Source organism: Anabas testudineus, chromosome 5 (genome assembly GCF_900324465.2).
Source record: "Anabas testudineus chromosome 5, fAnaTes1.2, whole genome shotgun sequence".
Lineage (NCBI taxonomy): Eukaryota > Metazoa > Chordata > Actinopteri > Anabantiformes > Anabantidae > Anabas > Anabas testudineus.
This window is the reverse complement of record NC_046614.1, coordinates 6563602-6586005: the sequence shown is the minus strand read 5'-3', so window position 1 is coordinate 6586005 and position 22404 is coordinate 6563602. Positions and strand designations below refer to the sequence as shown.

The 22404-nt window shown below is 41.8% G+C and overlaps 1 protein-coding gene across 1 annotated transcript in view; it reads right to left on the bottom strand.

The window, feature by feature from the left end:
- cdh4 (cadherin 4, type 1, R-cadherin (retinal)) overlaps positions 1 to 22404 on the bottom strand; it is a 163437-nt gene that overhangs the window by 36132 nt on the left and 104901 nt on the right. Inside the window, exons 4-6 of the mRNA XM_026346638.1 lie at positions 21549 to 21775; positions 13999 to 14181; positions 585 to 740 (exon numbers count right to left, since the gene is read on the bottom strand). Coding sequence (XP_026202423.1) covers positions 585 to 740; positions 13999 to 14181; positions 21549 to 21775 — 566 coding nt within the window. The remainder of the gene's footprint in view (positions 1 to 584; positions 741 to 13998; positions 14182 to 21548; positions 21776 to 22404) is intronic.

Sequence of the window (22404 nt, the reverse complement as noted above, 5' to 3'; positions counted from 1 at the left end):
TGCACCTTTGAACAGCACAGCTGCAGAGTGCAGAGGGGGTTGAACATGCAACAATATGTGGGGGGTGGCGAAGTAAAACAGGGCAGCAGCACACAAAGGAAAAGTGAGAGTGACATAGTGAGTGAAAAGGGTCAGAGGAAAGAGACAGCAGAACAGAGCACACACCCTATTCAGTCAGCATTTGATACATGTACACACACACACACACGTACAGTACACACACTCAAAGTTGCACCTGCTCATTAGCTCTGACAGTAAGAACAAAGACAGGTTCTCCTGCACTCCACCTCCGTTTTCTCTCATTCTCTGTCCTATCCACCTCTCTGTGCAGCTTATTCTCAATCTAAATGACGGCTGTGTGTTTTGTCAAAGCATTCTTCGTTTCATTGCTGGCTTCGGCATCAATCAGACCCCGGACGGGCTGGTGTGAAGGTGCGGTGCAGTAGCTAGCAGAACAGCAAATCCACTGAATGTGCTCCAACAGCAAGCAATGTTAGTATTGCAATTAAGGTAGACGGGGAAGAGATTTTTTTTTCCAGGGATAATTGGGAGATAATGAGACACGGAAGTTATATCTTCCTTACGTGGAAAGAGGCTCTCTCTTCTCTGTCCAGAGGTTGCGTGACAAACATGTTGCCACTGATGGGATCTATGTTGTAGATGCCACTTGGGGGCTGATCCGCGCCCGCTCCTGTGATGCTGTAGCGGATGCCGACATCCTTGTCCTGATCTGAACGGATCTGAGGACACAGAAACAGACAAACAAGTTCAACAGAGAGGAAAATCGGGTTTTTAGCCCCGGCTTTTCAGGCTTTCCTGCGCTTACAACAACAAGTACAACATTTTCAGACTATAGCGAGTGTCAGAAATGTGAAATAAAACCAAAAGTTTGTGAGAGGACTGAGAGTACATGAGATGTTTGATAGATACATTGACGATAACATTTCCACTGCAAGCTTTTCTTTTGTTCTTACACTTTGTACCTACAGCCTGAAGGTGAAAATAGAAAATTGAACAATGCACAGTAGATAGATTCACTCTCAGAAGATTTTGTCTGACCTGTAGAGTTTTTGGTTTTCTCTACCTGCGTGGCAGTTCCTCAGCAGACCTCGAATAAGTGTAAAAGGAATTTAGTGCCAGCCACAGTATGAGGGCATTGGTGTTGGCTAGCTTCCTGAGTGATGTGAAACTGATTCATGCCGTTATTCCCAACTCTGTCTGAGTGGAGCTTAACATCTCAATGTGCCTATCCCACCTTTAACACCTCAGTTGTTATTTCACACTCAATTCAAAAAGTGACGTTCAAAGAGTGATATATCGTTCTCTGAACAGGTTTCAGTATGAACGCCTCCTTTGCCACATTAATGAAAGTATCAAGACCATTGCTCAACACCTTGCTGACTATAAAGAAGACATAAAGTGATGGGATTGTAGAATTGTTTTTGTGATATTTACATTGGGCTATGAGCAAGAACTTTAAACTATGCATTTGAATTACATTACCTGGTTATTCCTCTAGTTAGAAGAGAACTCAACAAAAAGAAGGCTTTTTTTTACTTTGAACTTTGGACCAGGGAAAGAGACATGAAATAAGGGGCGTGAGTTGGTACATTACACTTTTTTTTATAACTGTAATCTGATTACTGATTACTCCTGCAAGATCAGATGGATTTCCGCCATGTCAGAAACATCAGTCAGCAACCTTGCACTGGGTAATATATTTCAGTTAAATGTCTTTTCTAACCAACAGACCAAAACCTACTTGAAAAAAGAGCTAAATCTAGTGATTATCCAAACAGTAGAAACAGTTTTAGCTGTCATTAACCTAAATGTGGATCCTGGACCAGTTTGATATATCTTTATAATAGCTTTAATAGATTTAAAATACCTTTCATACATCAATATATTCCAATATCAAGTTCTTAACACAACACTGACTATTTCTTTATTGAGACTGAACCATCACTATGGTTACAAGTCAGAGGGAATAATCACAGAGTCAAATGGAGAAAAAGGAAAAAAGAAAGGGCTTGACTCTTTTTTCTCTCTATCTTTCTCTTCCCTTCCTATGCAATTTTCTTGGTCTGTGAGGCTGCAGATCATGCATGAAAATGAAATCACTTCATCCGTTCAGCAGTGACGGCAGCTTCTGCATAAAACATCTCTCTGTTTGAACATGATACCCTCTCTCTTAATTTCCAACATGGTCCTTCCAAAGCCACGGTGTAGCACTCTGCTGTGAGCCTTTGCAGCCGCAAATACAATCATCGTACTGTAGTATGAAAATGACAGTGTGACTCTAACTACATTATTGCTATATGCCCACCATATGCCAATCAAATGAGAATGAAATTATAGCATAAAGAGTAACATAATTTGATCATTCACCCTCATCATCAGTGTCATCTGTTTGGATAACAAATAGATAATGTGCAGCAAAGAGATTATTCATCTCAGCAATGAGAATGTGGCTGTCCTTATCCGTGAAGGAGACAAACATGCTTAGGCTCTACAAGAAATGAAGTGAGGCACACCACAAAGAGACCCATCTGCTTGAGCTGCAGAAACGTAAAAAAAAGAAAAAGACTCACCATCCTGCATCTGCTATTTCTGCATTTAAGTATTTCAGGGGTGCATAAGAGGCAGCTTGTAACCATGTATGTGAGTGTAGTGAAGTGTTTGACAGGCAAGGGATTCTCTGTCTGCGCACCAAAGCGCAGATCAAAAGGACCAGTTCAGTTCAATAATTCACAAGGCCGTCATGTGGGAAACGCACATATGAAATTTTCACCTGCTACGGGTTTCTGCTTCTGCATCTGGACGTGAGCACAGTTAGATGCCTGAGCGTGCGCGCGGGTTAGCGCGTGAACTGTCTCTTCAGTGTAACTTCAAAGAAGAGCGTGTGTAGTTGGCACATTTGTGTAATAGCCCCAGGAGAAGACAAAGGAGCTCTTACATGTCATGTGGCCTCTGCTTCCACGCCTGCTTAGAATTCCACATCAAGGCCACCTGAGACCAGATGTCACATTTGCTGGTGTCTCCTAATGAAGAAGTTTTATATCAATAAATTGAATAAATGAAGAAGCACGGCTTCTCGGAGTCCTGGGAATCCCATGAGTGACAACTCCTCAATTGAGCCATTTGAATTGAATACTAATGATGAAAGCTGGGATTTCTATGCTCTCTTTGTATCTATCACTACATTTCATTCTCCCTTTTACTTCAGTAACTCCTGGCAGATAGACTGGCCACTAATCACACTAAAAATAGCAGAGAGAGGCAGTTGCAAGGGACTTAACTGGCTGTCTGTCTCCGTCAGATCAGACCAGACATGAGATAAGTGACCTATTTGTAGCTCTTTGAGAGTGATTTCCTTGATTACTGACAACTGCTGGGATCCTGTGGGACAAGCTATCAGCGTGAGAAGAAAGATGGAGAGGTAAAGGGACACAGGCAGTGAAAGCAATGGGGAGCTGGGGGAAATTAGATGAAGAATTAGTGTTCTGTTAAAACTCCTTGGGGTGACGGAAGGCACACAAACAGACAGAGGGAACGGAACGGAAAGGAATACATTTCCATTTATTGAGCATAACGGCTGGCTGCCTAATTAGCGCACTGTGAAGTTTCAGTGTGTCCAAATCTCTGTTAATTGATCCAACCCTCTGTGATCACCCTATCTGCATAAATAGTTTGATGCCTACATAAACATGGACTAATTTGGTGTTTATTTGATGGTACAGCTCAGGCTTATTTCTAGCAATGGTAAAAATCAAACAAAGCAGCATTTTGATTTGTAAAAGGACACTCATGTGTGCAGCCGTAGTTTGCTTTTCATGGCGGTATACCGCTTCCAAGAAATAACAAGTCAACCAGGAAGTCATTAAAGAGCAATGTGCTGTAGGCACACATAAGATCATTAACTGTTATTGAGTGCAGTGAGCTAATATCACACAATAACACAAGTGCTTTACACTTTTGGATGGTCTATTTTATGTTTCGACTTAGACTTAATAGTTCAGGTCTTTGTTAAATCCTTTGAATTCACAAATCTCTCTCTGTGTCTTTATTTTACACTGCGCTCTTGATAGGCTCAGTCGTCTCACATTGGTTTAGGTTAGACAGGCTCAAGAGCCATATCACTGAAGATTAGAAATATTTAAATGCCACATATAGACGGAGAGTGTGCCTAACCCTAACATTAGATGTTAGGGTCTGTCCGTTTAACCTGCTATGTAAAGGTCAAATCTTTAAACATCAACAGTTCTTTTGCCTTTCTGGACATACCATTAAGATATCTTGGCAAGGCCAAGTATCCAACTCTCACTGGACTTGTTGGGCTACCTGTGTTTTTTGTTTCCTATGTGAAGCACCATGTAACACATGTTTAGAAAAGTGCCCTATAATAAACTTATTATTATCTATTCACTGGCGTGCCCCTGGAGTTTGAGCTTGGTCTCCTTCTCTTCTCTATCTATATGACATTCCTGGGTTCTCTCATCCACACATGGCTTTTTCTATCAGTGCTATGCTGATAACACGCATTTTTCTGTCCTATCCACTGGATGACTCCACTGTCTCAGTACATCCTTCTGACATCTCTGCTTGGATGACAGTAAGGCATCTTTATCTCAGTCTTATAGAACAGTTTCTGGTCTTCCCAGTCTTCTATACAGCACATCTCTAGCATCAAGGTCTACAATCCCTGTTGGCCAGTGCAACAGCATCCATGACTTTGGAGGGTCCCGACATCATGACTTTGTGCCTCACTTAAATAATTTTGGATGAAGACATCAGCCAAATGACTAAAAATAGATGTAAATGTTATGTTAATACTAGTTCATTAGTCTACACCTACATATACACTAAACTGATAATAACACACACACGCTAGTAAAGACATGCCATTAAAGTAGGTTGCAATTTAATTACTTACAATAACTAATTTCTGTTAAATGTTCCTATGTTAAATCGTGTTACTTATCTTAATACTTACAAATATGACTTATGTAAGAATTAAGCTTGTCGAGAAACCTTTAGGAGATGTGTTGATTGCAGCACTGTGCATAATTCTCACATCTCTAAAGTGGAGGTGGTGCAAAGTTAACATTATATTCATTCTCCTTATTATATTTGTCTTATTTTTGGAGCCTGTGCTCTAATTGTATTCTCCTTCTTAATCCAATACCAAGAAATGCATAATACTGTGTATCACGAATGTTATATGTATATAAGAATAACCAAGCAGCAAAACCACCTACAGTATTTACATATATTGCTGTCTGAGACAGTAATTATCATTTAACACCTACATAGACGTTATGACATTTTGGTACAGTATGAGGGATATAAGTTTGTATGTTTGGAGTTGGCTTTGCAGCGTGAAGGTGCATTATGAGAGAAAGTGACACCAAAGGGCATATGACTGAACCCTTCTGGCGGGCTCTCAGTCACACTTCAGCTGTCATAGCTGTCAACCATAATTAAGACAGCGCCTGCCAAATATCCAGACGCCTTTAATGGAAACTAATATTTGACTGGGTGCCTCAGATACTAACAATCTTGTTCTGCTTTTAGACTCTGAACCATCTGCACACAAGACATTAACAATATTGTTATTTATTTGTAATGAAAACATAATTCTGCATTTTCATTGTCCAAATCCAAACTATCCAGAGTCAGGACAGAGGTATGCTTTGGGTCATTTAATCATATGGAATAAGATCAGATCAAAACAAATATACAAATTGTATTTGCTCTCTCTTGCTCTTACTCCCCACGCACCCCCAGCCCCCTAACCCTCATATGATTCACTAAGAAGTGTTATTTTCCAATAATTTCAGAAACAAGGTCACATGTCTAATTTCTATTTGATTTACTGCGCCTTTGTACAATGGTGCCAACCAACTTGGAGATTTGCTGGCATGCTATTTAATGGTTTTAAAATATGCTTTTAGTATTTTGCGGCAGATTCATAGCAGGTCTGGCACCTTAGCGAGTGCTTTTAAAGAAAGAAAATGACACTGTCGTGCTGGAGTTGACAATTTATTTTTGTATTGTGAGCAGTCTGACTTTAGTGTCACCACTGTGGGTAAAATATTCTGATTTGACAATAAACCTTTGCATGCATCTCAGTACTGGAAAGGCTACTAACATGAGTCACTGCAAATAGGTGAATTGCAATGTTAAACAGCATTATCCAAAGCATCTGTGCATCTGCAAACTACACAGGAGTCCTTGAAAATCGTTGTGTTTGATAATGTCTCATCTCTCCCTGCTTATGCAGCTCAGTTTTCCCTTTGTTGAACACAAGGGAAATGGCAAAACTACATGCTTTTTAACTTCCTCTTAAATTTTAGTTTTGCATTGCTTTGATCCCTCCTGCTGCGTGCTTGTCACTCTTCAAAGCTGATGTGCCCTGCTTCTGATGGGGAAGAGGAATTCAAATAGTCTGATAGGTCATCTGCGCAAGCATCCAACAAAATGACATCGCAGGAAATAAGGAAGCAGATGATGAAAGAAATGGGCTGACAAAATGGAAACAAAATTTCCAATTAGAGAAAATGTGGGACAGGCTTCAAACTTTCCTGCCCACAAAATACAATAATAACCTTACATGCAAGAGTGTTGCGATGAAGAGGGGGAAAAACCTGTCCGTTTAGTGCCGCCATGAGAAGGGAATGGTGCAGATGGTTTTAAAAATAGTCACATAGGAGGTCTGTGAGAGAGAAGCTGCAGAGAGCTCAGGTTTAATATCTCTCAAGTGAGAACAACTGACAGCCACAGTTATCCCTGATACTCATGAAGAACTGCTGTGTGTGCACCCCAACACACAGTAAGGCTAGTCCATTATGGATCTGAATGCATGGGAAATGAACCAAGCTCCATGCAGCTCTGAAATGTGTGTGTTTTTTTCCTTCACATCCACCTTTTCATTTGGTGTGCTCTCCCATTCTGTCTGTCTGAGCTGCCATATCGGTTTGTCTACCTGTTTCTGTCTGTTGCTCTCCTCAGCTTCTCCCTCCCAGTGGGAGGTTAGCAGAGGTAGTACCATAATACAAATGAGCAAAAGTCGCCACCTGTGGAAGGACACTGTTCTTTAGCCATTCCTCTTCACTTCCTAACATGGTCAATCGAATTGAATCCTCTGAGTTGCTAAGGTTTCCTGAGGTAATGTTTCTGTGAAGTGGATTCGGATTTAAAGATAAAAGGGGATGAATTTTTTCCTTGACAATTTAAGCAAACAAAGCCGAAACCTGTTGGGGGCGATGTTTTTCTCTCACCAGAGGAGCTGCACTAATGTGATGCATAAGAGGAATAGACAATCCAGTTATAGCTGTGTGTGGACAGAGAGAAAAAGCTTAGAGAATAAAAAACATCTGAAAAAGCAGAAATATTGTCAAGTAATACGTCTTTGAAGGAGGAATGCTGAGAGACTATCCAATAAATAACCTTCCGTAATAACCTTTTGGCTCTTTAAAAAAAACCAGATAGACGGGAGGTATTTTTTAACCTAAGCTCATCACATCCCAGATACCGGAGGTTGTTCCACAGAATTTGACCGTGAACCTTTCTGACATCTCTGCCTGTCCTGTCTGTCATTCATCGTAAACCTAGACGAGAGAAAGGAGTCTCGCGGCTTTAACTCAAAAGAGAGATTAGATGCTTTCTCAAGCGCACACATGTGTGCACACATGCGCACGTCACTGGCTCCACCTCAGACCATTCATCAGACGGTGGAATGAAATGTAGGATTGGAAAACGGGGCAATTAGAAGGAGAACAAATATTAATGGGAGTTAAGAAGTGACTCACAAACCCAATTATGGCATTAGCTGGGCAATTTAGATGAGCTCTGTGAGAGGCGAGAATCCTGTTGAAATGTACCAGCGGTCTCTCTGCATTAACAATGGCATTAATTCCCCTGATTCACAGAGAGGGAGAAGAATAGAGCAAATACACAGCAATGGAGGAGGCCATTCTGTCTCCCTTATAAAGAGAGCTACATCCCCTAATTCTTCCACGGAAATGGGGGAGGCAGAGACCGGCATTCTTGTCTTACCCGCCTCAAACAGACCACAGAACCCTGGAGAGATTCAGCTCGTTAAATAGCTTCATTCTCCTGCTTTACCCATGGAGTCCCAATACAATGACAATAGGTAAACTGTTCTGCAGATCTTCCACAAGATAATTATAGTGAAGACATGTTTAGTTGCTGGAAGCTTGACTAAAGGGAAAGAACAGGGCATAAAGAGACAGAAAGATATAGTTATAAATGGAGAGAAGGGGCAGTGGGGAGCTTTTTGCTTTTCCTCTCCACCTGCTATTGTAAAATTGCCTCCCTCAACCCAAGGGGCAACCTCATGCTCCCATAAGAGACATGCGGCCCTGATAGCCCGGCCAATCAGCAGCACCCTGAGGGTAGTTGAAAGCCCTTCTGGCGTGCCTAAGGCTAGAGGGGTCCAGCCAATCAGTTAGAGGCCAGGCTAGAAAGGAGGGCCATGCTTGGCTCAGGGAACTGCTAAGGCTGCCAATGAGAGTCCAGAGGGGAGTTTGAGTGGCTCAGAGGGAGGCTGCCAGAGGGGTCAGAGTGGACGAGGGCAGACTGACAGTTATTTAGTGGGAGGCTGAGCTCCGTGTCACTCACAACAGCACTCAGCCTTTGTACTACTGGGCCGGCTCTAATGGGACTGTCACCTTCTAATTGTCCGACTGGGGGATGCTGAGAATGACAGAGACACACACACACACACACACACACACACACACACACACACACACACACACACACACACTGATACACGGACAATACAGAGAGACACGAACAAAGATCCACATAACACACACGTACACTCACAGACACAGCAATATACCAGCAAACAAAAGGCAGTGTGCACAAATGGTGACACATCAACAATCCTTTTATGCTGCAAGGGATTTGGGGAACACAGAATACACGGACTGAACTGTCCTGCATGTCTATCAACAACAGAGGCCTTGGACTTAATTTACCACGTTAGATTATATCCAACATTGTGACGTGTGACTTTTGGAACTCAACATCATGGTAGGCACAAAAAAACAATGACTAGTTTAATTGTTGGATGTTATATTTTCACTACTATGACGAACATTCCTGTTTATATGTCTGCGGTTCTATAATAATAACATTAAAAGTCAAATGATGATGTGATTTTGCATTTCAGAAGAAGAAGGAGAAGCTATAAAATGCATATACAAGACGCTACTGTATATGTAATGGCAGATCTTTATATCTTGTGACACTATTAGTCTAATGCTGGTACAAGTGCAAGTTCTGAATGAATAGGCCACATTAAATTACAGACTAATTACAACAGTAACAAAAGACATAAATAGTCTTAAACCTCAAACACTGAATGCTTCAGTTCAGAACTTTCTGGACTGCTCCAAATGCTAAGACCTAGAAGAAGATGGAGACGGGAGAAGTATTTTGGCAGATCTCTAGGAGCAGGTGGGTTAGACAGGCAACCTTATTATTGTGGGTGACTCAGCAACAAGAACCACCAGGATTCTGTGACATACACTGAGGATTTGTTTGGAGAAAAAGGGAATGAAAGGTGTTCGGATTTATAGCAGAATGAGACGTGTCAACAAACTGTCTGCTCCTTGAAGCTAAAAACTAACTCAGTCAGACTCTGCACAAAAAAAAAGAAAAATTAAGACAAATGAAGCCGAGTGCTCAGCTTCTCAGAGAGAGCGGACATATAATGAATGACTGTACAAACTCACTATCACTTACTGACTTAATGACTCTACTGATATTAACTAGCTGGTATTACAGGCTGAATTATTACTTATCAATTTGAGGTGCATTGGTTATGATTAATTAAGTGTTAATCTTCACCTGCTGTCAACAGTAAATAAAAATGTCTTTGTTAGCATAGATTGATCATGAAGATTGGTGCAGTTTAGTACAGAGTAAAGTCTTCTACTTCAAATATAATGCCATATAATTCAGCTGTAAGTAAACTGTACACAATATAACATAACTGATTGGTCTGGGGCCATAATAAAGACACACACTGTGTGACAGCAGCATCTAAACCACTTAACCTCTAAAAGAGTTCCAAATGAGTGAAGCTGTGCATCTTTTCAATTACAAAGGTAATAATGTTTGAAGGCTTTGAATGTTTTGATAGTTAATATTTGAAAGAAGACAGGTATCTGTTTAGCACTGACATTCATTTAAAGTAGTCAGTTATTGAATAGCTTAGTAAAAAAACACGTGTGTGAGCTGCTGAGTAACTGGTTTCTTTTCCTATTGGTCTCCTCCCTTCTCATACCCTCAGTGTCTTAAACACTTTCCATCTGCAAATTGGGCTGGAGCAGTAAATACAATAAAATGATGTTGTGTGATTAATTACAGCCATACATTTGATAATAATACATTTTAATCTATTACATTTAGAACATTTGTCTTGAATAATGTAATATAATGGAAGTGTCCATCCACCTCATGTGCCCATATGTACACCTACTGCACACATGCACACCCATACACACAAAACTACATCCAGTGGACGCAATGCATTTCAATGCACAAGGGGTTGCAATAAAACTGCAGACAAAACAAGCAGATCCAAAAGCGTATTACGAGCTCATTATGAGCTGTAATGAAATACACTATGCAATATGAGGTTGTAAATAAACCACTGTGTTTTCATTTTGGATACTCGGCAAACAGCATTACAGACCTCACAGTGTCACTGAGCTATCTCGCTCCCACACAAACACATACATATATATATATATATATATATATATATATACGCACACATATTTCTACTGCTCTGCTCTCTCAGTAAAAGAAATCTAACAAAAAGCCAGAAATTTCTTTTGTTTGTGAGGAGTCAAGTTTTCTTCTGTAAAAGTTAACTTGAGTGGTGGGTGAACTTAATCTTTTTTTTTTTCTTCTGTGTGCTTATTTGCATTTGATAAAATCCGTCTAAACAAGGGACTAGCAGTTATTCTGACTGTGACACATCTGACACTATGCTGTATTGGATTATATTAGCCATGAGCACTACAATAATGGGCTATTCAAAATAATGAGGTACACCAAATCACACAGAGATGCACTCTAAAATACCAGTTCACCTATTCACCTTAAGATCGTCATTTTTCTGCAACAATGTGAATGCACGATAAAGATATCATTATAGATATAGATATCATTACACTTGCATTCAGCTCCATGGAAAGGGCACCGAGTCATGTGGAGTTTAAAAGAAACAGCCACCACAGACACGTCTCTTTAGTGTTTCCCTTGGCTGAAGAATCACATAATATTAAAATAACCATCCAAAATGCGCTCAATTATTTCCAGCTCATATTGTTCGTTCCTTTGTCCTAACAGTGGGTCAGAGAGGAGCCAGTGTTTGAGGCCTGGTTAAATGAAAGGAGGATTTTTTTTCTCTCCCATATTCAGACTGCTTTCCATCAGTTTTGCCTCATTGCCCACAGTGTAGGTGCTGCAGGAGACGGTTGAGATGAGAATGCCACAAATGGCCTGAAACTAATGTTGGCCTCCCTCACCCTACAGATTTACAACACTTTCCAAAGCCTTTCTATTTTTTTCTCGGACTGTCCCCTGTTCTCCTCTTTTCGGCTCCCACCCTCACTGCACTTCCGTTTCTCAAAAGGAGGAGTTCTTGCCATCTACCCCAGTATCTATTTAACTCAAGCTGTTTTCCAATCTCTCCGTTTCTACTGTCCTTACATCTGTCACGCCAAACAATGCGATGGCTCGGAAGCATATTCCATCTGAGCAGAAAGGTAAATCAATCACATCAAGCACGAGTAAAAAACAGCATACAGTGGATGTGTGTGTGTTCATGTAGACAATTTCGAGTTTTTAGTCAAAGTTGTTGACTGTAACCTGAATAGCTCCACATAGCATAACATAATAACAATGACTGATTGCAAGAATAAATGGAACATTCAAAGACTTATGATCAAACCAGTTCTTATTTACCATTAAATGAGAAAACAGTTTGTTTCGGATGTGAAGATGAATCTGTTTGTGCACCTGGGATTAATCAAATATCCTGGAGGAGCGGAGCCACTGTACATTAGCTCGTAATTGTACCCTGTGTCATGCTGCCAGTTCTCTCACCCCTCTCACTAGATCAAAGAGAGGACCACCACTGCTCCACCACGCACCTCCTTGGGTAGGTCATTTGCATCATTTGATGCTTGGTAATTACATGCTGAGGGTTAATTGGTCTTTTTAAACCCAGTCAACCTGCCTATGTGGAGGCTTGAGTGAAACACTAGCAAAGAAAGCTCAAAGAGTTTCCAAAGCACAGGAGAGGTGGTATGTCCTGAAATCAAGGGTGTAAGCTTTAAAGGTTGTTCTTGGCTACTTCTGACACCGACAAGATAAAGCCCGAAATCCCCACTGCTCCTCAGCTGCCAGTCAGAATGGAGAGTTGTGTTGCATAGAGAGTCGGGGATAGAGCAGCAGCATCAGATCCCCCATGGTGCACTGCTTTCAGCTGTGGCTGAGGGCTGAGATACACCTATACTGCGCTCGCATACAATATAAGCAAGCTTAGGGATGTTCCCACACACAAACAAACACACACACCCTGCACATACACACTCAAACTAACTCAACCTCTACATTCACACGGTCACACACACAAAGGGAGCCCTTGAGGTTTAATCCAACCATCTAACACCCAACATGTGAAAAGGGGATAAAAGAGTGTCCATTTCTCCAGCAGGGCTGCACAATTTGGAGCCTCCCTTGACACTCCACAGCCAAGCTGTGTCTGTGTGTGTGCGCGCGCATGTGTCTGTGTGTGTGTGTGTGTGTGTGTGTGTGAGGTTGAGTGTTTCCATGCCTTGGTGGAAAATCTGCCGTCTTTCTTGGTGAAAGGCGATTTCCGTAATCCAGGAGTGTAAGCTTCGCTGTACAAATGGGCGTAAGGGACTTTGTGCGGATGTATGTGTGTACTGTATGTGCAATTGTGTGTGTGTGTTTGTGTGTGTGTGTGTGTCAGAAAGACTGGCAGCAAGCTGCATGTCTGTCTGGGAGACTGATAAGAAGCAGTGAGTGAGAGGAGTTTGTGAAGCAGTACGGAGCTGAGAGTATCACTGCTATCAACTAGTAGAGGAAGTTCCATGATGTAGATGTTTACTTTTCATGTAGAGCTTCAATGCAGATGTATGCTATAAAACATGCATGTTCACACCAAGCATCTATACCTTTTTCTAGAGGGAGCTTAGTGTGATAAAAAAGAGAAAAGGTGAAAAGTAGAAATGAAAAAATAAAGCGAATGACCAAATCTACTTTAGTGTAAAATGTCAATCACAAGTGTATTTTTAAATGAAAGGTAAAAAAAAGAAGTATAACTTCACATGAAACTATTGAACTGTAAAGCAAAGCCTGTGCCTTCATTAAAAAACTGAACTATTCAGATCCATTCAGTTCTTGTAATCTACAGTATAATGAGATCTACTATGGCACTGTTAACAGGTGCACAAACAGCACTGAGAGCGAATACTCCAGAGTAATCTTTGGATCTGTTCTTCTCAGACCAAGCAGGAGCTCTGTATATGTGTGCTTTTACAACAAGGATTATTATTACTTTTTTTTTTTGTCTACCTGTCTGTGGTACCCAGAGGCACAGCAGACAAATCATCTGGCATCATGGCTTAAATCGGAGACAAGAGCGGTGTTTTCACCTGCTGGGTCTGCTTAATAGAAAATACAAGAATGCTGAGGCTTGTGGCCTCATGGTGATTGTAAGAGATATTACGTTGTGCTCCCTCTTCTCTCTTGCCTGGCATAAGTAAGTACTTACTGAAGAACAAATACGCGTATGGTTTATCGTAGTTTTTTGTGTTGAGTCCTAGCTTTTCTCTGCAGAAAAAGTGTTGACGCACACCAAGCCTTTCCACATCAGGGGAAGATGCGTGGCGTCTTAATGAAATTACATGAACTGTCACTCACTCTGACAAGCATATGAGGGAAGGGTCCTCGGGAGTTTTCAGGCACATTGATGGGCGGAATGACCCAATCTCTCTTCTGTCGCCTAAGGCCATTGGCAGAGGAGCCTCTCTGATGTCTTCGAGGAAACTTGATAACTCTAGGTTGGGAGTCCCAGACTCTTGACAGCATTTCTTCGATGCCAACCTAAAAAGAAAAAGCAAAATGTATCATATCGTATTGCATCTCTCAGTGAATACCTTGCACATGTTATCATTTGAAGAATGTTTTTCTGCAATGACAGGTTGGAAGATGAATCATTATCTAAGTGCTATAAAATGACAAGTTTTCGCCTCACCTAAAATTGAAAGTAAAATACTGGATGTCACACTAACAATAAACCCATTTTGGAAGAGTGACAGAAGCAAATGAAACATAAGTAAGCTTTTTTTTTCTTTTCCTGAATGCTGCTGCGTTGTATTTCATAAGGCCCCTGGCGAGACACCTGAGCCTGCCCAAGCCCCCGGCTTCTGCCTAAGAAAGCGAGACCTCCCCCAGGCTACATGTCTGGGTTTTGTCCACAGAGGTGCTGTGCTTTGTCTGCATTCCCGCTGATTCCTCAAGTAGACTGCATGACTCCTGCTCACCCCTGTCCTCACCGTCCCAGATGAAGACAGAAAACAATGTGTCACTTTGCCCGGACAGAAGCCAATCATGTGCTAAAACACGCACTTGAAGCAGCTCATACAGAATCTTTGAACTGTTTAATTGTGCACAGTACTACTTCCTTTTTATGTTGAGGTATGATGTACCTTGAGTAACATCATACAGGTCATGTACTATAACATGGTGACCAGGTCAGGTATTATGGGAAACTCCTATATAGAACTACATGAGTGAGTACACAACTTCCCCCAGGCCACAGCTGCACTAAGAAGATTGTGTTCTAGCTCATCTTGCCTGGTGAAATAAGGGGTTAGAAGTGTGTATAAAAGACTGAGTGTTTTTCCCCGATTCTCTGTGGTGTCCTCCTGTGTAAGATGGTTGTATTGCTGTAATCCACCTAATCCTATTGTTGTCTCTGCACCCTACACACACACACACACACACACACACACACATGCATTCACTAGCAATGTGGTGCTGTCACCTGAAGCACGGTGGAAATCCTCCTGCTCATCCAACCTGGAAAACACAGCAGTAATACACGCAAAGAGGCACGTGTGCACACAATCAAACACGGACACGTTGCCATGCCAAACCCAGCAGTTCATCTTATCGCCTCTTTTGCCTCTGACAGAGGCGGACTGTAGCCGGAGCTACACCTGAGCAAATGTTGTGTTTATATTTCATCTTTTGCTTTAACTCTTCGCACAGTCGCATCTCAGGGGATTGGACAGCAAGCTCAGTGAGGACCTCTGGACAGTCAGGGCCGTGAGTTTAGCTGGGCAGGAGAGGGAGCGGTGTGACCAGGGTTGGGTAGTTGGAGGACAAACAGAGCAGCGAGGGGACCAGATGTGTTTCCCAGATAAGATAACTCTCGTTCCAGCTCCACTCACCCAAAACACTCACAGGTACCAACTGGCACAAGGGACGCAGCGAGCGTGCCAGCCTCCTCCACAGGCGGCATGTGGAATTAGTCTGTGTCTGTGAATGTGTGTGTGTGTGTGTTTGTGTGTGTGTGTGTATTTGCAGATGTTCATTTAGAACAAATAAAAAACAAGGGAAAACAAACAAGTGTGGAAAAAAAAACAAACATGAAACAGAGGACAAACAGCACTCTCACTGTCAGATAATGGTGAATTATCAGAACTGTTTGTATGTGAGTGCTTATGCACAGTTATGAATACGAATGAGATGTATGACTCCATGAGGATTGCTCCTCCTCATCTACGCATCCAGAGTCCAGTGTGCTGCTACCATGACAATGTCTTTATCTCCTTCGCCGCCGAAAGTGGCCCATCAGGCCTGAAGATAAGCAGGTGGAAGCGTCCGACTGGTCGGGCATCCAACATTCCTTTGCAAATGTTGCCAAAAGAGAAACGAAGAAGAGAGAGTCAAGCAGCGAGACAGATATGGAAGAGGATGATGAAAGGAAGACATGCTTTATTCTAAGCCTGCTCAACTTGGAGCAGCGGCTGCATGTGACTGTCACTTTCAAACAGCATGGCCAATGACAGGCATCGTGACAATACTAGAATTACAAGGGAAAGAAAAACCGGTAAATGCTCTCTGTGGGCTGCCTGAAAATGATGTGCTTATTAGGGTTTTATTCTGTGTGTTTGAATACAGTATGTTCATGCGTAGTGGGTTCAGTCATGGCTGCGTGCTCATATGGGAAATCATGTTCGTTGGCCACCGATGCAAGCATGACGCGTGTCCGCATCATATGTGCGCGTGTGTTTGTCTGTGTATGAATGCACAACAGGGATTCGGTTAGTGTGTCCCTGATGCACCCAGGGCTCCTGACACCGGAGGCGGACCATGCCAGCTGGCAGCTCTCTGCTCCCAGGCGCACTGTGCGTTTGCTGCGGTATTCTACAGACCTGCAGACCCCAAGCCCTGGAGCTGACATCTGGAGGTTATCAGTCCGACAAACAGGCAGAACAATGCAACGCTCACTGGCCAATCTCTGTTCAGTGCAGACGTGAAAACATTTGATTCATGTATTTTGATGTCATTTCTTTATGTCTTTAGTACTGCAGTTCTTTTTGCTGGTTCACTATGACGAGATCAAAGCACGAGTTTTCAGAATGAAGAACGTTCTCCCCGTGAGACTTTCTCTCAGAGAAATAACACCTGACTCTAACTTGGTAGTAAAACAAATATTCATTCACATTGCTGTTATTAACCTGCTGACACTTGCAACTTTGTGCTGTGGATTGCCACTATAATCAGGCTATAATCACGAAATTAAAGGACACAGCAAAAACACAACCACTCAACCCCGCAGGAGCTGTTTTTCTTTTTTTTTTAATGACCAGAGGAACCCAGGGTTCTACGTTCCACCCTGCTGCTGCTGCTGCTGGCCTTCCCTGTAATCTACCTTGAACAGGTGAGTCTGTCTGGGGAGAGTGTGGTAAAAATGCAAATCAAAAAGGCACTAAAACCCAATCCGGCAAACAGTCGACTCCAAATCCAGTGGCGCATAACTGATGGGCTCTAAGCTGGTGAAGCAGGCGAACCAACGTGCCATGAAATCAGCACGAGTTGGAGAGCACTCATCTAGAGGCCCTACCTGTGTGAGGTGTGATAGCCTGATCACATAAACACAGCAGAAAGGGCTCTGAGGCCAAAGATGCCCTACACTTCAATTGCTGCGGTATTGTACAGTGGAAAATGAAATAGCAAATTAACCATGGAGTACATTGCAAATATGCTAATTTCTGCCACTAAAAAAGAACAGTGAGAAATTAAGCTCGATATTAAAAGCAAATCAGTGAACTCACTGGTACTATACAACAAAGTAAATAGAGAAGAAGGCCACAGTATATTAAGGCAAGAGAGACGATGCATACTGCTTGTCACAGTACGGAGTCTCTCTACACAAAGAGGGAGAGAACAAAACGAGCTGGTATTTGAGTTGTTTGTCTTTTAATTGCCACTGGGAAGTAGAGGACAGCCTGAGCAGTTCCAATCCGCTGTCACGTTGATTACGCAGTGCAGGCTGTGGTTAGGTGATGCGATTATGATAACCTTTTTTTCTAAAATAACTATTGACTTTCAGAACAAAGAGACGGGCTCAGATAACAGCTGCTCACCTCTCTCCCTCTGTGTGCTCACTGATCTGGAAAAGGAAAATGGGCCATACAGTTCAAAAACACGGGACTGATAAGACGGGTTTAATTTTAACTTATGTTAAATAATATATAGGAACAAACCATAATGTTACTGTATATAGCGCTGTAAAATTAGACAGAGAATATTGGACAATGTAGCCTCTATGCACCTTTGTCTCCTCAACAGTTGCATTTCACTATTACCATTCTTGAGCATCTCCAGCTGAAAGAACTGCCCAAACCAAAGGTTCACTTTGGCACACATGATTAATCTATCATCTCAATGAGAGAATATCAGACTTTCCTGTTTATTTTGGTGCCACTTTGTTTTTAATTAGACTCTATTCCTAAAATAAAATCAATTAAATGATAGAAACATCATCAATGTTTACACGCTGCAGCAGGCAAGCGTGCTATTAGCTATGAGCCCTGAAAAAATGCTGGCCCGCTCCCAAAGAGCGAGACCTGAAATCCATCAGAAGTTGAGGAGGTGGAGCTGCAGAGATTGAGTGATGCACTGACAGAGACGGACACAATCTCTTCCCAATGGACGAGTCATCAGGGCCGATCATGGACCACATGACAAAATGTCACCTGGGTGGTTACCAGCAGGTGAGGGCGGACAGACAAATGAGGCTATTTAACCCGCGCTGTGCTGCTGCAGGTCGTTTGTTTCTGTTGCGCTCAGACTTCCAGCAAACTTAAGTGACTCGGCTCGCTGAGTGCTGAGTTAAGGCACATATCAATTTGGTGTTGCTGTTCCCTCTCGTGGTGGAGTACACACTTTGTTATCTGCTGTGCCTCACCTATTTTTACCACTAATAACACTATTTACCACTATTACTGCTCTATTCTCTCTTTTTGCACTATGCTTTGGATTTCTACTGCTCTGATGTTTTTGATTTGATGTCGATGTTTTTGATGTAATTTTTACTTTACAGCATTTCTACTTGGATTTCCCCCTCAGGGGATCAATAAAGTGTTATCTTACCTTATTCCTAAAAGATACAAACATGCATGGGATTCTGTTTATACTTCAATGCTGCCTTGATCTAAGGAAGGAGCCTACTGACTTTAGTGATCCACATTTTTTCTCTAGTGCCACCATCAGGTTCATGTTTGGTTTAACATGTCTTAACAACTATTTGATGCATTGCATCATTTCATACAGACTTTCATGTCTCCCCAGAGAATGAACTGTAATAACTGCGGTGATGCCTTGACTTTCCATGTGGCACAAGCATCTGGTCTAACTAATAAATTGTCCAAAAGAAGGATTTCCATTTCGTTGGTGTAGGTAGGAATAGGTTAAAAACAACATAACAAATGAGAGTCTGAGATGAAGAGATCCAAATGAAAAGTTGTTTTTGTGCCTAAAACCACACAAATTGCAAAGCTAATGAGTGGAAAATGTTCAAAGACCTGCCTGTTCACTCAGAGTGCAGAATTAGCTGTTAGCTCCAGTGATCTGTCAGGGCTCTTATGAGGCTGTGGTAGGTTGTGGTGAAATTACTGAAATAAACACTACTTCTAAGGTCAGACGCTTCATCCTCTGTGTTTAAGTCTGTTTATATATGCACATTTTCAGTTTTGAAGAGAAAAAAATTTTAATTTAAAAATCTCTTGTCAACTCTCATAACATCAATATTGAGGATGAAATCATGTACTGACACATTTTCTAGTACAACTTTGCCTGGAGTCGATACTAATACATATATATGTTTCATAATACTGCAAATGTAATAACCAGAATGAACGCACCGGTGCTCCATGTTGGACACAGGTCATTTCTCTGTGCATATAGCTGCCAATATGGGATCTGTTTCATTTTAGCTGTTGGTGTTTAACCACCTGGGCGATGCATCTGTACTTTTTCCCCAATGTTGCAAGCATGTTAAACTAAGATGGTGAACCCGTCAAACACTACACCTGCTAAACTTCAGCAAAGCCATTCTGAGTAAATGAACAAACTTTCAAACTGATGGAGTAAGACAGGTACAGCAGCAGGGAACAGGAAATCCAGAGAGACTACACAACATGACAGAGTCAGAGTCTTCTTTGCAGGGCAGTCTGACATTACAGCAGGTCACAGAGTCTGCTGCTCTATATACACTGCAGCTTTATTTCCTGCCTCCCATTTTAATAAATGTTGCATTCTGAAAGCACAGAACGTAACAGGAATGAGTCAACCACGCTGAAAAAGTATACAGTAAAACCATGATCGTTTATAAATGTCACCGTTCGCACTCAAGTCATAAATTGTTGATGTCAGTTGCAAAAGGGTGATTATTCAGCTGTGTGGAGGTTGTCAGTCAAGGTTTTGCAGACTTCCATTTTGTTATGTAGTTTTATTAATGTAAGCCATCAGAAATGGCAGTTTTGGACTGTACAGGCATCAAACTTATCAATAAACAAAAGTAATCACCGCATTTTGTCTTAAAGCATATTCCATCAGCCATGTTTCTGTCTTATATTATGCTGTAGCTGATTTTTCATGACTATGTTTCCAATGGAACAAGCATTTATTTTAATATCTCCTCAGGGCATGCCAGCAATTTCCCAGTCAGGAGACTGAAACTAAGCTCTGTTGTTGCACCTACTGCATTTATAGCATCCGGGTTGAAAAAAAAAATGACAAGAACACATGTAAACACTGCTCTGGACATAAAATGCATACTGTATTGTACATTTAAAAGCTGGCTTTCAAATTTTCATGTGATTAGAGAAAACATATTCATTTCTTGTTCAATTATTTAATCTTTCTCCAGCTCCACAATGTTTGCAACATAATTATACGTTGAAACTACATCACCTGGTCCTCTCAGACTCCACTAGAGTGGAACATTACCTCAATCAATGTCAATTATTTCACAGTCTCTATTATTGCACTGCCAGGAGTGGGCAGAATTTTAATCCCCACTCTGCAATTGCTTTAGCTACACGAGTCTTCGGCTTTTTTGTCATGATTAGAAACATGACTGAACATTAAGCCCAGCGTTCAACAAGTAGTACAGGAAAAATGATAATGGGTTTGTCGCTCAACAAAGCCGCCTGGTAGCGGGAGTCAGTAACTGTGGCCATGCAGTGGCCCTGTGAAGTTACAGTCTATGTTATCTAATAGAGTCATGTCTCAACTAGTCACATACAGAGAAGCGCTGCATCCTAACAGCTGTACGTGAACTTGGGAAATCTCACCTTAGAGACCGCTGGAAAAACACAAACTAGGTATGTGCACACAAATCCTTTGCATTAATTGGCCTGATCATTAAAGGCACATTTCACTCACTGTATCTAATCAGAAAATAAGCTATGACTGGGCTCTAATGTCACTTTATTAAACGTTACTAAAAGTAAACCCAGTTTCTAATCCTCTTACAGATCTAGTTTCTAATCTTAGTTGAGCTATCAAAACCTGCTCGTAACACAAGTTGGGAACAACTAAAGTGAAGATCTTTAATTATCATTTGGTTGCTGATAAATAAATATCTCAGCTAAAGCTCATGTACTGTATTGTCATTGTAACTGCTTAAATTAACAGTGGCTGGTAAAATGAATCATTATCAGTGCTGGCTAACGATGAAAAGAGTGTTACCTAAAAGGAACAACAACAACAAAAAAAAAATAAGAGTTATGACATTGGATAGTGTTTGAATCAGACCAGACCCAAATGCAATGCAAATGAGTTCAAATCATTTCTAAGATTACCAGTTTAATCATGAGGAAACAGGCCAAGCCCTCTGATTCCCCTGTGCGCCCATGTGTTTTTGTATTCCTAAAACTGTTCTGTCTCATTACCTTTGTCAGTGGTAAAGGATGAGGGTGTCCAGCCAAGGCCAGCTTAACGGTGGTCTCCCAGATGTGGGGGTCATGGAGCCCCCGGGCTGTCACCATGAATTGGACAGGCTCTGACAGGTTGGCCACCTCCTGCTCAGTGTACACAGTCCCATCAGGCCTAACGCTGAAGTTGGGGTCACTGCTGACAAAGCCCACCTCTCTGCTGCGCTGGCAATCCTCAAACTTCACTAGAGAGGCAGACAGAGAAAGTGAAAGGGGTACAGAATTAGAGAGCAGCACAGTGAGATTTACTCCATGAGGTGTTCGCAAATCCTTGACACATCTGGCAGGTTTAAGATTAACCCACATCCATCAAGACATATCTTGAAATATCTCATCCCTTCTGCTGTCACTTCTGATTCCCTGCTTTCACGTCTTTGGCAAAACAAACTGCTTATCTGTTCCTGAACCGGAATTCGTTGGGCGTGGGGAGGGGAGTGGGACCTAATTCTTTCTCATTTCATTTTTCCCCCAAACTTAGACGGATAGCAATGTCAAAACAGCATTTCCCTCAGTTTCTCCAGGGAAAGCATGAAGAGAAGGTCTAAAGCACATTAGGCTGACTGGGCTGGCTGCGCTCCATGCTTTGCTGCCATCCACACGGAAGAAAGTCTTGAATGACATTTTAAGGTTTCTGCTTGACTGAGACAAAAGAAAGGGAGCTACAGTATGAGGAATCACATGTTTGCATGAACACACACACACAAACAAAATGCTACTTCTATTTCCAGAGATCAGTTCCATAGGTGTGTGCGTGAGCAATGTGGCAGGATGCTTCGGGTACAGGTGGTGTTTTCAATCTTTCCGGTATACTTGA